The 17,661-nt window shown below is 57.9% G+C and overlaps 1 protein-coding gene across 1 annotated transcript; it reads right to left on the bottom strand.

The window, feature by feature from the left end:
- Positions 4,099-17,365, bottom strand: POFUT2 (protein O-fucosyltransferase 2). The gene is made up of 9 exons (XM_018052188.1): positions 17,180-17,365; positions 15,254-15,504; positions 13,131-13,275; positions 12,420-12,530; positions 7,486-7,552; positions 6,211-6,336; positions 5,746-5,926; positions 5,351-5,474; positions 4,099-5,133 (listed from the first exon to the last, which is right to left on the bottom strand). Exons 1-9 carry the CDS (start codon positions 17,308-17,310, stop codon positions 4,980-4,982), a joined length of 1,290 nt encoding a protein of 429 aa, XP_017907677.1. The 5' UTR covers positions 17,311-17,365; the 3' UTR covers positions 4,099-4,979.

A 17,661-nucleotide genomic window follows, 5' to 3' on the forward strand; every position in this document is an offset into this window, starting at 1 on the left:
GGTCAGCAGGGCAGCCCCAGGGCCAGAGCTGGATGAAGAGGAGGGAGCCAGGCCCACTCTGGCCCCTAGGGAATGAACCCAGAAGTATGTGGCCGGTCCCCTGTGATGCCCACAGGGGCACTGTGTCAGCATCTACAGCAGCGTGGACATCCCTGCCCAGAGCCCCAGGACTGACCAGGCCGTGGGGGCAGCCTGGACGCGGCAGCTCCTGGGCCCTGCTGGGGCTCACTGGTGAGCTGCCTCCACTCTCAGGCCCCAAAGTCCTTCCTCCCTGCAGTAGGGGGCTCTGCTGTGTGACCCCTCAACAAGCCTGTGGGGGTCCAGGGCTGGATGGCTGGGAGCAAAGCACGATGGTTTGTTGGTGGCAAGTGTGGCCACAGGCACTGGGCGATGGTGGTCCTGTCTCCCGGGAGGGGTCCTGAAGGCTAGCTGGGGCCCAAGGTAGGCAGCATAGGTGCCAGCAGATGGAGCTGGCCTAGAGGAGAACCAGGGCCCAGCGTGAGCCCAGGGGGACAGGAGGTCAAGACCAGGAGGAGCATCTAAGTCAGTTCAGTTCGTTTGTCTCCCATCTGCTAGTGAGGAGGGATTGGGCAGCTCAGGAGAAGGGACAACATGAGCAGAGGAGTGGACCGCAGAGGGAATCTGGGCCAAGAGTGAAGGGAGGGCAGGCGGCAGGGCCTGGCAGGGGTGAGAGGCAGGGAGACGGGCTGAGGGTCTCAGGGTGGTGTGGGCCAGGCCAGCTGTCCCGAGAGCTGAGGAAAACCGGGGGAGGGGGCGGTCTCAGGCTGCTGCTGCCCATTCCAGGTGGGCTCTGGCTGCCTCGAAGCTGGGGGCCTGCAGGTAGGAGGGAAGAGAGTTTGGGTGCAGGGCTTTGGGGTGTGGATTTGGGGGAGCCCTGGGAAGGAGAGGGGACCCGTGACAATGCCCCGCATTCTCAGCCAGGGAGGAGGCACCCCGTGAGCTCAGAGCTCCTGACTGGGATCAATCAGGCTTTCAGTCAGGGGTGAGGGCTCCACTGTGAGGGTGCCGTGGAGTGGGCCAGGGTCAAGCGTTCACAAGGGACGCCCCCCGCCCTGGACACACACAGAGTTCAGCCAGGGCAGAGGGAACTCTCAGGGGCAGGGCAGGGCATGGCAGGGGACCCTGGCCAAGAGGAGGGGCCAGCGGGGACCTGGCAAGGACCTGTCTGGGAAGTGTTTCGGAAACCAGGGCACACTCTTGGTGGGCAGCCTGGTTCCTTGCCCAGTCTCCAAGAGTCGGGCCCTAGCTTCCACGTCCACTGGGCCATCTGGGCAGGAGCCATGGGCTGGTGGGCAACGGGGTGACCCAGAGAGGACCCAACATGGGCTTCTTCATGGGTCAGGAGGAGAAGAGGCAGGTGAGCAGCTGGGGTCTCCAGCAGCGTCATGGTGACCGTGGGCAAGGAGCTCTTATCCTACCCTATGATGGAAGGGCTCAGGGCCCGGCTGATCCTGGAGGGAGCTCACACACGGCAGAGCCGGACAGCAACCACTAGCCTGCAGCCTTCCTGTGGCCAGGCCCCAGGCCCAGCCCTGCAGGCCAGCAGGAGAGTGGGTGGAAGGCAGCCCTACAACCTTTCTCCTGAGCCCTCTCTGGAGCTCAAGCCTGGGGGCATGACCGCAGCCAACTACTGGCAGTCTGAGGCCTGGCCTAGCCATACCAGGGTGGCCACGATGGGGCAGTGGGGAGTCCCATGGCGGCTGGTGCCCTGGGCAGACACGAGGGGAGGTGGGGTGTGGAGGCTCTGGAGAACCTACCCCCACGAGGCCCCCAGAGATACTGTCATCTGAGGATCCAGGGGCTCCTAACTCTCCTACACTGGTCTGGCAGCCTGGGGCAAGAGCTCAGGGGTGTCTTGGGCTGGGGGGCTGAGTTGTGTCCAGGCAAGGGCTTAGGGGTGCCTGGGGTGGGGGGCTCAGGTTTGTCCAGGCGAGGGCTCAGGGTACCTGGGGGCAGCTTGGGGTGCCTGGGGGCAGCTCAGGTGTGTCTGGCTCCGTGTACCTTTCCTGCGCCTTCCTGGACACCTGCAGGTGAGAGATGTCTGCTAGTAGTTTGCCCTGAAGTCAGGCCAGCAGAAGTCCTGTCACCCGTCCCAATCCAGGAGGCGTCTGATTTCCACTGGTTCGTATGTCCCCTTCCCTCAGCTTGGCCTCCTTGTTGGTGGCCTCAGGAGGCAGATATGCTCTTTGGAGGGCAGAGTTTGGCAGGGTTTCTATTCTCTTGATTAATGCTTGGCTTCAGGAAGAGAATCCCATCTTCCCATCTAGAGGGGGCCCAGGCCTAGATGCCCACCCCTGGGACATCCTCTCGGCCAGAAGGTGCTCTCCTGCCACAGAAGTCTCTTCCCTCTGGGAGGAGCCCAGGCCCTGGTTCTTTCACCCAAGTTGGTCACCTAGGGTGGGATGCCTGGATGGGAGTTCCCTGTCCCCACAGAGGGGGCTCCCGCTCTCCCCAAATCCATACCCAGACATCATCAACCTTGACCCCGGGGTCCACGGCCAGAATCAGGTACATGAGCCAAGACAGAAGGATCTCTGGAAGTCAATCTTCATTGTAAGTGATGTCTTTGAATTTTCCACTCTCACCTCCCTCTCTTGGTTGGAAGGAACCACATGATTGTCTGGGTTGCTCTGAATGCTGGTGACAGTGTCCTGAGAGTTAATTGGCTGTGTCATCGCCTCCCTGAACAAGGGCTGACTTAATCACAGAGATAACCAGCAGGCAGGAGGGACATGAACATTTATCTCAGGCCAGCCTCTCCACTTGGTTGAGGTTGAACTGTGCCTGCCTTTGAGGACGGGGTGGGGCGGGGGTGGGGCAGCTGGACAAGGAGATGCAGCCCTGAAAGTTCAAACGTCTGCGTTCCAGAAGGTCAACGCTGAGGGATCAGTGTGTCAGCAGTCATCAGCTGGAGCAGATCTGGGGGTCTGGAGGAGAGATGGGAGGGGCTTGGTGAGGCCCCTCCTCACCAGGTGAGTTACAGGCTCTGAGTGCAAAAACAAAGATCATGGCATCTGGTCCCATCACTTCATGGCAAACAAATGGGGAAACAACGCAGTGACAGATTTTATTTTCTTGAGCTCCAAAATCACCGTGGACGGCAACTGCAGCCATGAAATTAAAAGATGCTCGCTCCTTGGAAGAAAAGCTATGATAAACCTAGACCGTATGTTAAAAATCAGAGATGTTACTTTGCAGACAAAGGTCTGTATAATCAAAGCTATGGTTTTCCCAGTAGTCATGTACAGATGTGATTTGGACCATAAAGGCTGAGTGCCAAAGAATTGGTGCTTTTCAACTATGGTGTTGGAGAAGGCTTTCGAGAGCCCCTTGGACAGCAAGGTGATTAAACCAGTAAGTACTAGAGAAAATCAACCCTGAATATTCACTGGAAGGACTGATGCTGAAATTGAAGCTCCAATATTTTGGCCGCTTGTTATGAAGAGTTGACTCATTGGAAAAGACCCTGATGCTGGGAAATATTGAGGGCAGAAGAGGGTTATAGAAGATGAGATGGTTGGACGGCATCAACTCAATGGACATGAGTTTGAGCAAACTTCAGGAGATAGTGAAACAGGGAAGCCTGGGGTGCTGCAGTCTGTGGGGTTGCAGTCGGACACAACTGAGGGACTGAACAATAACCCCCAGGAGAAAGGGCGCCAGTTCCAGAGGGCGTGGGTCATCTGCCACCTGCTCCTCCCACCCTCTGACCAGACACCTCTGCGATGTGTGTCCTGGGGGACCCAGCCTGGCCCATGAAGCGGGGTCCTTCTGTCCCTGCACAGCACCCCAAGCCATCTCCACCGTGGGAGGCTTTGCTGATGGCCTCAGGGCTCCCACCACTTGGCACCTAGACAGCAGTTCTCAAAATGTCTGGAACCACAGACTCTTTACCAACACATCTAGGGTCCATGAGTAAAGGACAGAAGGGCTGGCGGTGGGGGCAGTGCCTCCATCACGCTCACACCCACACACACACCGATGCAGCTTGCGTTCCTGAAAGAGGAAGGTGACGGCCAAGTCCAAATGCTTGGTCCAGCTCTTGGCCAGAAGAGTACTCGGGCAGAAGCAGCACCACTTTTAGAAAATGTATTTTATTAACATTTGATGTACAAACGGAGAAAGAATAAATATCTTGTCATTTCACCCTGCATGGCCGAGTGACACCTAGGACCCTGAAGGAGACGCAGGTCAGGGTTGTATCCCACCCCCAAACTCTGCATGGCTCCCCACACCTACATCAGCGGTCACCCCTGGTGCTGGCGAAGCTGGGCGCCCGGTCTGAGGCTGGACTGACCCTGCTCCTCTCAGCTGCTCCCTTTGCCATCAAGGCAGGGGGACGGGGACACAGAGGCTTCAAGGACGAGCATCCAGTTGCCCAGCGTGTTGCTGTGGCCATTAGACCACTCCGCCTGGGTGGACCCTGCACACAACCCCTGAAGGGCTTCCCCCCACCGCTCACCGCAATATGAGCACAGAGAGCACCTGGCCCTCCTGAGGAACATTCTGGAGCTCTCAGGCCGAGGTGAAGGGTGGGGATCACAGCCTCCACAAGCCTCAGCCCAGTCCCAGTGAGGTGGGGTCCGTCTGCCATCCAGCTGGCATGGGGTTCTGTGGGGAGAAGGGGCACTGCTCTGGGGCACAGGCAGGGTCAGCACCGTGTCCACTGGCCCAGAGCTGGAGCAGCCCAGGTACCAGGCCTGCCAACACTGCTGGAAACCCCGCAGACCAAGGTCAGTAGGGACAAGCCGGAACCTCCGCGGCGTCACTGGGGGCCTCGCTGGCTGTAGACGCGTGCTTCCGGATGGATCCCAAGTGAAAGCAACCCAAGTCCTGGGGACGCAGAGGTGCCGGCTCAGAGAGACACAACTGGGCCGAGGCAGCACAGAGCACCGCTCTGTGGGGTCCCCAGCCTAAGGTACAGGAGCGGACACGTGTCCTCAGGCTGCCGCGTGGGCTCAGTACGCAATCCTCCAGTGAGTGGGCTGCTCACAGGCCTTCTCCTCATCCCCACAGAACCGGTTGTATGTTGTCTTGGGGTCCAAGCCTAGGATCTCCCTCTCCTCGTGAATTCGAAAGGAGAACGTGGAGACTGATGTGCCAATAAAAAACCTGCCGAGAATAGGTTGTCACCAGGGCTGCAGCGCAATCCCCCATCCACCACCTACCCAGACGCCTGCCGGGCCCTCACTCCTTGGCCGGGGTTCCCTGCAGCCAGTCACCAGCAAGCGGCCTGGGTTCAGGACTCAGGGGTAGGCAAGCAGACCGGCCCCTGTCTGCACGTGAGGACCCAGCCGGCAACGTGGGCCGTAGGTGAGGGGGCACTCACCGGGCATGCGCACAGATCCACTGGTCCACGATGGCCACGCCCCCGTCCTTGTAGAGCTCCAGCTCCTCCCATGTGGGTTCGAAACGCACCATCTCAGGCAGCAGCCTCCGCAACTCCTCCAGCTCTGTGGGTGCAAGGGGGCCGGTGAGGGGGCGCCACGGGGGGGCTCGCACAGCCTAGAGGGGTCTCACACAGGCATGCACACGTGCCCACGACTCACAGACTGCAGGGGACTAGCACACGCATATACACACGCCCACAACTCACACTGGCCAAGAGGGACTCGCACACACGTGCACAGGTGCCCACAAGCAGGACCAAAGGGTGAGGGACGAGGACAGAAACACAAGCCCACTATTAACCCAGGGAGGAACAGATGGACAGGAGCCGAATACCCTTCCTGACGGCATCTGTGGCCACGAACACCTTGTCCAGCTGGTGGGCCTTCATGAGGCTGCGGATCTTCCGCACGGCCCCGTCCAGGCTGGGCACGTCCTCCCTGTGCCCCCAGATGAAGTCTTTCCTCCTCAGGTGGACGCCCAGGTATGGGCCCCCCAGCGAGGAGCCCAGCTTGACCTGGCGAAGGGGGACCAAACTGGCTGAGCTGGTGACAGGCAGGCAGGATTCAGGGCCTGATGGGGTCTGTCCCTGGACTAATTACCAACGTCCTCAGGTTTACGCTAGGACGGGGCTCCCTGCTGAAGAGCAGCAGCTCGGGTAACTGGGGTGTAGGGCCAGGAGCCCTGTGATGGGCAAGCATGCCCCCTTCAGACCGTTCCTAACTTTTAAGGGTTTAGTTGTGAGGCATCTCGAGAAAGAAATGCACCCTGCCCCCCAGGATTACGGGGCAGGGCAGGTACCTTCATCCGGGTCCAGTCCTCCTCAAAGGGGATTCCATCAGCCACGTCCGTGGAGTTGAGGTACCTGCTCCTGAACTCGTCCCCCACCGCCCGCAGGTGCCTGGCGAACACCATGCTGCGCCGGGTCTGCAGGAAGACAGGCCGTGAGCCCGTCACCAACCCTCCTCGCCCGGCATTCCCTCTCGTCCCCAGAACCCCCTCATCCATCAGGAGTCCAACCCAAGGGCAACAAGCGAGCTAGGGCCTCAAGCAGTGGATTCAAGGTGGAGCCCACCATTCGCACAGTCAGGAGCGTCCAGGGGGCGTGACTACATTGGCCTGGGAAGCTCCGACAGGCTGTGCAGGCCGATGCTGCAGCTCTCTCTACTCCCAAGAGTCCCCGTGGCCTGGGGCCCTTGAATGTGACCGGCAGGGTCGGGAAAGTGCTGAGGGGTCACCACCCTGCAGGGCTGGTGAGGGCCCAGTGCTGCTGAGAGACACAGAACCCATGTCCATGTGATGACAACGGCCCTTCTGTGATTCTGAAACCGCCCGTTCAGGAGGTGTCCGAGTCCAAGGAGCAGGGCTCTCACCTGGGGGCCTCTGCCCAGCCCAACCCCCACTTCTATTTTGAGTCAGTTCTGGTACCCGTGGGAGGGTGGGCGCTGCCCCTGCAGCCTGCCCACCCATCCCGATGCTCCTGGCAGAGCCCCGGACAGGCCAGGCCATGGACAGGCCAGGCATGCCGACGTCACCTGGGTCTCCACCTCGTAGCCGGGGGCTCGTCTCAGGGAACGTCTGATGCTTTTGCACTGGGCCTCCATGGGCGGGACTGCACCTCTTTTCCAAACCAGACACCTGATGACTAGGCGTCCCCACCCCAGAAGGACGGAAGGCCTTGGCCCACCTCCATCACCATCCGTCCACCAGAGCCAGCACTTCCCCGTCAAAGCAGAGCCCAGTCCCACTGTCAAGGACTCGAGCAGACAGCGCCCACCTCCCATGGCTGAGCACATGGGGCCAGAGCTCTCGTCCAGGCTCCCAGCACCAGCAGCAGGGACAGCCGGCGCAGGAGGAGGGCCCAGGACGCCCCAGCCCTCTCCCAGGAGCACCTCCGTAGGCAGGCGGGGAGCACTTGCTGGTGGGCCCACCCTCAGATGCTCTGGGCCTCATTGTGTTAGTCAGCAGGCAGACACAGGAGCTGCTCTGAGTGTGTGCGTGTGTGTTGGGGCAGGGTGAGGGGGATGTATTTCCCAAACTACACACGTTCACACAGATGCTCAAGGCAACACTCACGTCCCAATATTCCTTCCCGCCGTAGTGGTCGTGGAGGAGGTTCTCAGCTCGGTCCAACATCACAGACCTATTTTTAAACAACAGAAAAAGAAGGTCTTTATGCCCATGTGCTCCACTGAGTATCATCATATGGGAGGGCCCTGGGCCAGGGAACAGTCCAGGACAAAACCTGAGCAGGTCCAAACCCTGTGGGGTCAGCTGGGTGCATGAGGGCAGGTCTCTGACGACCCCCTCAAAGGCGGCCATCTGCAGAGGGCTTCTGCCTCCTCAGTGGCTCTAAACGTTCGCACTCTACTGCCCTAGCCACTGAACTTACTCAGCAGCCAGCTCCCTTGTGACTATCAATGCAAAAAATCACACAAATACACAAAATGAATAAAACTAGCCAAGAGAACCCAGCAACATACTAAAAGAAAAACACATAGGACAAATGGAGTTCATGCCAGGAATGCAAAGCTGGTTCAATGTTAGAACAGCTGTGGCTTAACTCGCACTCCTGGGTAAAGGGCAAAGCCAAACCACCACAGCTAGCCCAAAGGAGTGAGCGAGCATTTACCCCTGCTTCTAAGGATCATCTTAACAAAAGAGAAGCCTTGTCACGTGTGTCCTTCGGCCAAAAGGCAGGCCCCTTCTTCAGGGAGCGTCAACTCGATCCTTCAAAGTGTGGGGCAGAAAAGGCTGCCCACCTGAGCTCATCAAGCAACTTGAAGAGTCAGAGAGGACCCTCCAGAGCAGGCCACATCCACTCCAGGCTGGCCCCCTGGGCAGGACAACCCTGGAGAGGACGGCTCCCAGATGACTGGGTGGGGGACACAGGTGGGGTGATCAGAGGCTCCATTTTTAAGCCAAAAAAGATCCTCAGGGGCTCAGAGTTAATTGTGGAAATTAAAACTATAAAAAGTAGAATAAGAAAGAATTTTTAAGAATACCGAAATGGTAAAGATTATTAAAACATCTTCTGGTTTATTGACCATGCTAAAGCCTTAAAATTCTTCAAGAGATGGGAATACCAGACCACTTTACCTGCCTCCTGAGAAATCTGTATACAAGTCAAGAAGCAACAGTTAGAACTGGACATGGAACAACAGATTGGTTCCAAATCGGGAAAGGAGTAGGTCAAGGCTATATATTGTCACCCTGCTTATTTAATTTCTATGCAGAGTACATCATGAGAAACGCTGGGCTGGAGGAAGCACAAGATGGAATCAAGATTGCCGGGAGAAATATCAATAACCTCAGATATACAGATGAAACTGCCCTTATGGCAGAAAGCCAAGAAGAACTAAAGAGCCTCTTGATGAAAGTGAAAGAGAGTGAAAAAGTTGGCTTGAGACTCAACATTCAGAAAGCTAAGATCATGGCATCTGGTCCCATCACTTCATGGAAAATAGACGGGCAAACAACAGAAACAGTCAGAGGCTTCTTTCGGGCTCCAAAATCACTGCAGATGGTGACTGCAGCCATGAAATTAAAAGATGCTTGCTCCTTGGAAGAAAAGCTATGACCAACCTAGACAGCATATTAAAAAGCAGAGACAGCACTTAGCTGACAAAGGTCCATCTAATCAAAGCTATGGTTTTTCCAGTAGTCATGTATGGATGTAAGAGTTGGACTATGAAGAAAGCTGAGCGTCAAAGAATTGATGCTTTTGAACTGTGGTGTTGGAGAAGACTCTTGAAAGTCCCATGGACTGCAGAGATCCAAGCAGTCCATCCTAAAGGAAATCAGTCCTGAATATTCATTGGAAGGACTGATGCTGATGCTGAAACTCCAATACTTTGGCTACCTGAAGCAAAGAGCTTACTCACTGGAAAAGCCCTGATGTTGGGAAAAATTGAAGGCGGGAGGAGAAGCGGACAACAGAGGATGAGACGGTTGGATGGCATCACTGGCTCGATGGACATGAGTTTGAGTAAGCTCTAGGAGCTGGTGATGGATAGGGAAGCCTGGCGTGCTGCAGTCCGGGATAGCAAAGAGTTGGACACAACTGAGCGAAAGAACTGAACTAAAAGATTATTTAAAACACATACACACACATAGAAACCTTTAAAGAATAAATAGGATAACAACTTTGAATATATAAGTTTAAAACTTGTCTACAGAGACAAATTGGCAAAAGATTTAAATAGATGCTTCACAGAAAATCATTTCAAAAGAGCTTTTCAACATGGTTTTACTCTGAAATCAAAGAAACACAAATGAACACAGCAGAGGTCCACCCTCACTCATCAGCTCCGGAGCCCAAAGTGCCCCGCCCAGGGCTGCGCGGGGACCACGGCTTGGAGGCCACCATTCGGAAAGCAAGACCCAGCTTCTGTTTCAGGCAAAAGCCTGTGTCCTCACTCCCCCATGACTGTGCAAACACGGTTCCTGTTTGTGATGGCAAAACCTGGGACCAGTCAAAGGCCACCAACTCAGGCAGACTCCGTGAACCCTCTTCCTCGGTGCAAGGACAGCTGCAGAGGACCGTGGCAACCTCTGCAGTGACCTCATGGGTCTCACCTCACAGAGACTCCCAAGGGGTACCACCAAGTGGGAAAGAGACAAACAGGACACTCTGCAGAGAACACGCCTGTGGTGTGAGTACACGTGTACTTAACAGGGAGACGGACATGAGCGCTGGGTGGGAGAAGAAGAGTTCTGGAAAGATGGGAGGGGATGGACCCAGTGGTGGCCTGGGGTCCCTCTGAGAACAGAGACTGTTTCTGAAGACTCCGTTTTACGACAAAACACAGCAGAGCCTGCAGACGTGGGTATCCCACCCCGCCAACAGCCAAGTGGGGTTGTGAAGCAGCTCTAGGGGCCTGGAGAGCGTGCTGCAGCCCTGCCCTGGCCCCAGGACCCCCACAGGCGGGCAGCCGTGCCTCTCTAACTTCCTGCCCTGGGATGGCTGGACTTCTCTTCTGCTTTCTCACTTGCTGTTTGCTCCTTGTGATCACCTTTGCTGGAGGCAGCAGTGCTTTTTGATTTTCATGGCTCAGTTGTGCTTCAATTCTGAATTTGCACAGCCTAGCTTTTCCAATGATCGACTGCTGAGGGGTGTAAGAGCTCCCTAGTCTGGGGCTCACAGGAATATTCCGGAACACGCATGGGATGCCCCTGCAGGCACTTAGGGTCACAAGCCTGCTCACCTCCACCTGATGTCCCCTGCACCCCCAGGGGTCTCCCACCTCCTTCTGCACCTGTGGCCCTTTCTCCCAAGGGCACTGTGGGGCAGCGTCTCTCCTCGGGTCTAAGGGCAGTATATCCCCCTGACCACAAACAGGGTGTACCTGATACCCCCGACAATGTACATAATTGTGTCTTTTGCTGAATCTGCTCCAAGGCTGCCTGCCCTGCACTCACCGGCCTTCAGGAGCTCTGTCTGCATCTGGGTCCCATAGGACAGGCTACAAGTATCCCTCTCTGTGGTTTGTCTCCAAGCCTTATTAAACTTCAGTGTAACTGAACGTATCCATCCTCTCTTTGGTTAGTGCTTTTCACATATTGAGTTATCTGTGTGGTAGGGGTGCCCCACCTTGTCTGGCCTCACGTCTCAGCAACCTAAGCCTAACCCTGCTCCCTCCCACCAGTGTCTCTTAAACAGAAGGGAGGGGTCCCTGGGCACCAGACTCCCCTGGGCTCAGATCCCTTTACCTGCAAATGGGACAAAAAAAAAAAAACAAAAAACAAAAAACACCCTGCCCCAGAGCCGAAAACTTCAGCCAGACCTGCTTTCTTTAGAAATGCAAAGTTTTAGGACTTACAGGGTCCCAAACCTCTAGCAACCTTGTGCATCTTCCCCTCTTCGTGGAGATCGGACCCACCGAGCAGAGCACGTGGGCCCACCTGCGTTTCGTTTACAAAGGCCCAGGAAGGATCGGCCTGGTGTCCTGGCACATGGGGCAGTGCTGGGACAGGCAGACTTTCCAGGCCCCAGAGAGCAGGGAAGGGGCTCAGCGCCTGCTGCAGGCTCAGGACACTGATGGTGGCTAACGGGAGGGCCGGCTTTTCCGGGTTCCCCCGTCTCCTACAACTCACACCTGGAGGAAACTCCCAGGGCGTGCTGGAACCAAGCATGCACCTCCAGAGGAGCTTCCCTCACACACCAGACCCTGGGACTCGCCCCAGACCCCGTGCCCCTTCCTGCTGACCCTCTGGTGCTGCCCAGGGTGTGTGTGTGGAGGGGGAGGCAGGTAATGTGCGTGTGGGTGGGGAGGTGTACGTGCGCCTGATTTTCTGCTTCAAAGAGAGCCCACGTGTGCAGACAGACTTCCTACACGAGGGGCCAGGAGCAGCCGCCAGGGTGCTGTGCCCAGGCTCGAGCTGTTTTTCTGACCTCTCAGAGCCCAACTTCGAGAAGGCCTGATTCAGGAGTGACCCCCCGCCCTCAAGGGGAAGAGCTCCTCCTCCACCATGAGCCTCCAAGACCAGCTGCAGGCCGCCTCAGCCTCTGGTTCCTCAGCGGTCACTCGTCCCGCTCCTGTCCTGGCCCTGACCCTGCTTCAGCCTCACAATTCCACGGCCCTCATCCCCGCCCTCTCCTCCAGCCCCCTGCCCCCACCTGCACCCAACTCCAACTCTCCCCGCCAGCTCAGACGGGACCCCGGGGCAGGATCTGGGTGTGAATCCGACTGCACCACCCATGAGTGGTGCGACCAGAGACAACCCCCCACCACACACACCAAGGTGAGGCTCAGAGCACAGCTGCTCCAAGCAGCACCCAGAGGACAGCAGGCGTGGCCGCCCCACCCGGGAGTGCTCCCAGGGGTGATGCTGGGGGGTGCTTCCTGGATCCTGACCGCCAGGTCCCCTGGGGGTGGGGGAGGCTAACCCTCCAGGGAGTGCCCCTCCCCCCCCGCCACGAGCCGTGCCAGCAGCATGGCACACAGGTGCACACAAGCACACGCACACACATGTACCAGCCGTCACCCGGCAACCACGCAGACACTCACCGTGCAGACGTGTTTCTCAATAGCACAGGCGCGATGATGGAGGCCGATCCCTGGACAGACAGACAGGAAACGTTTAAACCCCTCGTCTCTTCGTAACCCCAAAACCATCCTCTGGAAAATAAGACCCATGGCACCCCGTCAGTGTGGTGTGCTCGTCCACAGGCAGGGAGTCAAGTCCAGGCGCACAGCCTGACCTGGAGAAACTCGGCTGGCTCCTATGTGAAAACTTGGTTGTGATCGCAGGTAGTGATAGTGTGGAAATTTTTTAAGAAACCACAAATTTCATCTCATCTGATGAGGCCACTGATGCTCTTTTCAGGAACCTGGATGGTTCAATAAGGGGAAAACAGGGCGGCCCCACAGGAACCTGGCAGAAATAATGCTTTATGTGTCAGGGCCCGTTTTGGCCTAACTAGCCTCAAACCAACGCTGCTCTCAAGAGCTCCTACTCCCTCCAGGTCTTAGAACCACACCACTCTGGCCCTCTGCTGGGGAAGGGGGCTGTGGAGGCTGCAGAGGGAGGAGCAGAGGGACAGCACTGCCCCAGGCAGCTCTTCTGACAGCAATGCAGCCTGGGGTTATGACACCTCCACGACCAGGTTCAAACGCATTAGAAGTGGAAACGGATACTTCTGAACAGCCTGAGTCCCCAGATGCGGCAACGAGAGCCACCCTGGACGTGGGCCGTGCCCGTGGCCCTCCCAGCGGTACCTGTAATACTCGTGCTTGTCCTGAGAGTACAGCGGCGGCTCGATGCAGGGCCGGCTGTCAATCTTCTCCTCCCAGGCCCCCTCCTTCCAGCCTTCCGCGTAGCCTTGCAGGACGTAGACCTGGTCGATGAAGGGCCCACCAGACTCTGGAGGAGACAGGACAGACGAGAAGGGGGACCAGAGCCCAGGTTATGGGGACTCAGAGAATCACCTTGTACGGAACAACACTGTCTTCCCAAACAGGACTGGAGAGAGCTTGTAACAAGAGAGACGATGGAACAAGGACCTCGGCACATAGGGGTCTGATGGGGCAGGAGGGCTGCCAGGGTGGGGACGTCCAGCCCCGAAGCTCCTCTGGGCCCCACGCTGCCCTGACCTCTGACAGCACCTGGGCGGGCCCTGGGCCCTCTTCTCTCTCTGGCCATACCCCTCTTCCCTGGGGGCAGGGCTGGTCCTCTGCCCTCTCCTCTCTTGGGCTCTTCCTCCTCTGGCTCCCTCCCCGTGGTGCCTGGAGCCCAGGGCACACGCCTTCCCCAGACCCCTGACCAGCTGTCTCCTCCAGGGCTCTCTCTTGACCCCTGTGAGGCCATTCAAACTGCAGCTCCCAGAAAAAGATGGCTTCCCAGGCCACGACCATCACCCAGACCCCTCATCCTGTCCAGCGTTCTCGTCCTGTGGCTCGGGTGCCTGCCCCAGAGCTGCGTGTCCCCACCACTGACTTAAGCTTGGCCCCCACTCTCCAACAGGGGGGCCCAGGAGAGCAGGAGTCAGTATCCCTCACCCACCGCTCCCCTCGCACCTAGAGCCTCCCGGCCACCACCCGGTGCTCAGTGAAGAGGTGTTCACAGGCGGAACGACAGCGCCTGGGGATAAGAGTGCCACAGTGAGTGAAACCCAGGGCCATCCACATTCATTCGGCTTGGGCGCTAACACCCGAAGCTCAGGGGCTCCTACTACAAGGCAGGGGTGGTGACACCGGAACTGAGACGGTGATACACCCACGGCACAAGGCCTGAGGCTCTTCTGGGGTGGCCCACGCCTGTCCCCTCTGCAGGCAGAAACCTAAGCGGGCTGTCACCCATGGGCTCAGTGCTCACCCTGCTGCCCAGCCCAAGGGATGAGGCTGGCAGAGCAGCAGGAACCACATCTGTCTGCCATCACAGCCCAGCTTGTGGTCGAGGCCGCACCCCACCAGCAAGTCAGGGGCCAGTTCCCTGGGGGCCAAGCCCCGTGCAGAGCAAGACCGAGCCTGCCCCCCTGGGAGGAGCTGGGTCAGACTGGACACCCCATCCCCTCCCAGGTAGGGAGGCCGACTTCCAGCCTTGGGTCCGCCTTCCCAGCAGCAGCCACTTCAAGGCTCCAGGCCTGTGGCACCCACGGTGCTAACCTTGAAGGGGAAAACGTCCTCAGGGGACAGGGCCTACAGCGCAGCAAGAACAGAACCTGGTGAGGACATGCGGGCCTGTCCTTGGCGGGACCAGAAACTCCCAGGGCCCCAGGCCCTCACAAGGCAGAAGTCCCACAACCACCGCTCAGGAGCCGTGACCTGCTCTTCCAGGCGGCTCCAGGGACACGGGGCAGAGGTGACCCTATTTAAGCCCATGTTTCTTAAACAACGGAGCAGTGTGCTCCAACACCTTTATTCTAAGAAATCGTCAGCTCTTCTCTCTTAAAAACATTAAAACAGGAACCCTGAGCCGTACCGAACGAGGCAGGACATGGTGTTACATGTCTCTGCCAGCACACGGCCAGCACCACTCATGCACTGAGCTTTCCTTCAGGTGAGAGTGGCCTCACCTGCCCAGAAAGGCCGGCCTGCGGTCCAGCTGGGACGAGGCCGGCCTCTGGGCAGCGGCCTCCCCATCACAGCTCCACTTCACCAAGGCGGCCTGGGTTTTCAGAGGCGAGGGGACACATAGCTCAGATGCTTCAGATCTATTTCCCTAAAACACTATGAAAACACCAAGATCACTGGTAGTGGGGAAAACAGAGCAGGAAGCAGGGCCCCTACACGAAGGCCTGAGGGGAGACGGCCCCACTGGCCAAGGTCTCTGGTCTGGCCGGACGTTCACAGCAGAACCAATGATCGCCTGGCCCCAGTTAAAGGACCACCACCCACCTCACCTGCGATGAACTGCTCGTACTCGATGACGGGGATGTTTCTGTTGAGACTCGGAAGGTCAAAGAAGTCGGACCAGGGAATCCGGACCTGGTGAATGTCAGGGCTCTGCCAGTGGTAGAGGCGGCCCCAGGGGGGCAGCACCAGCACCCACTCCTCTGTCTTCAGCAGAGTCTTCAGGAGGGAGGCAATGCGGATGTAGACATCTCTGCGGAGGTTGAAGCCCTCGGGGGGATTGACATCGTACAGAAGGTACCTGGCAGGGTGGGCAGGACAACAGCGCCTCAGGGCCAGGGCTCTGCACGGAAAACCCAAGAGCCCACATTCGCAGCCTGGCCCCGACACCAGGCACCATCAGTAGTTTCTGGACTGTAAAGTGGAGGCAGCGGCCCACCCATTTCTATGAGACCAGTTATTTAAAGAGCCCTCGAGTAGGCACAGAAAGCATCTCAGCATCTGTTAAACCATCAGCAATAACTCACAGCTAAAACCAGCAGGATCTCAATGGCTAGAATCTGAGCCCTCGTCCCGTAGCGGTTCTCAATCTTCTTAGTCTACGGACCCCTGCACATTCTCAACAATTATTGAGGACTCCAAAAGGCTGCTATTTATGTGGGTTAAACCTATGAATAATTCCTATATTAGGGAAAAAAGCAATAACTTATTTATGAATTTCCAGTATATTCAAGACAAAAGTCATGAGTGAGAAGAGTGTCAGTGGTTTTAATTTCTGCAAGTCTCTCTTCAGTCAGGTAACACCTGTACTCTCCTGTCTGCTTCTCCATGCCTGTGTTATGATACCACAGGCCAGGTGGTCTCTGGAAACCCCCACAGTAAACTCATCAGTTCAGTTCAGTCGCTCAGTCATGTCCAACTCTTTGTGACCCCATGAATCACAGCACGCCAGGCCTCCCTGTCTATCACCAACTCCTGGAGTTTACCCAAACTCTCGTCCATTGAGTCAATGATGCCATCCAGCCATCTCATCCTCTGTCGTCCCCTTTTCCTCCTGCCCCCAATCCCTCCTAGCATCAGAGTCTTTTCCAATGAGTCAACTCTTCACATGAGGTGGCCAAAGTACTGGAGTTTCAGCTTTAGCATCATTCCTTCCAATGAACACCCAGGACTGATCTCCTTTAGGATGGACTGGTTGGATCTCCGTGCAGTCCAAGGGACTCTCAAGAGTCTTCTCCAACACCACAGTTCAAAAGCATCCATTCTTGAGTGTGTGCAAAAGGCAGAGAGCATCCCAGTATTTCTAGGAAAATGACCTGGCACCTTGGGGGTCCCTGAGCTCCCACTGAGAACTGCTGCCTTGTCCACGAGACTCCCCTACACAAGGCGCAGGGAGGGGACTCCTGCCTCTGCTATGGTCTCACCCTCCCTTCTCTGCACCTCCGTCTGCGAAAGAGACCATGCTGGAATGCCTGGCCTGGGCCTCCAATACCCCCAAACTGCCAGTCTACCGTCCGTACACCCTGCATTCAGCAGTCTGTTTTGGGTGAGGCCCTCCCTCAGTAACAGCTGTAGGGCACTGACGCTACTTTCTCACTCCTGAAACTTATCTACGCAACAACCAGCATCTGTATAGGGCGGAAATTCTCCTGCAGATAAACAAGGCTGGGCTTTCTTAAGAGCCACCCCATTCGAACGTCTGATTCTGGGGCTACTCGAACGCCAGGGAACACTCCATATCAAGTAACTGGGTCCTCCGCCCTGCCCCCTAACGTGGACCCAAGCCTGTCCTTCCAAGGGGCTCCGGGAGGCCGCAGTCGCCAGGCGACCCTGGCTCCCGCCCCCAGGCCAGGGCGCCAAGGGTGTAGGGCAGACCGAGGCCCCGCCGCTCCGCTCCCCCTCTCCGAGCCCCGCCTCCCGGCCCGGTGCTCCGGGTCCCGGTCCCGGCCCCACCGATGGCGCGGACGCGCGTTTACCGTCTGCGGGACGCCGCCCCCGACAGGATGTCGGCTGCCGACTGGCCAGGCCAGAACTCTTCGCCGGAGGCCGAGGCCGACGGCCAGGATGCCGCCCAAAGGAACAGAAAGACGACGGCAAGCGCCGCCATGGCCCCGGGCGGCCACGCACTTCCTGTAGCCGCGCCCCACCCCGGAAGCGCAGCGCGCCCTCGCGGAGAGCGTCTCCCGTAGCTACGGCAACGCCACGAGGCCCATCTAGCGCATGCGTCGTGCGTGATCCCGAGTCCACAGCCGCGGGGGCTGGGGCGGGGCCAGGAGGCAGGACTAATAGGCGGGAGGGCGGGGCCGACCCCTGGGCGGGGCCGCGCTGAGGTCCTCCCGGCAGTTCGTGCGGGGCGGAGACTGGGGCGAGGTCGGAGGCAGGGCCGTGAAGGGGGCGGGGCCTCGCGGGCCTGCTTGGCTCTGCTGCCTCCCGGGGCCCCGGGCGCGAAACCCGTCAG

This window comes from Capra hircus, chromosome 1, assembly GCF_001704415.2.
Source record: "Capra hircus breed San Clemente chromosome 1, ASM170441v1, whole genome shotgun sequence".
Lineage (NCBI taxonomy): Eukaryota > Metazoa > Chordata > Mammalia > Artiodactyla > Bovidae > Capra > Capra hircus.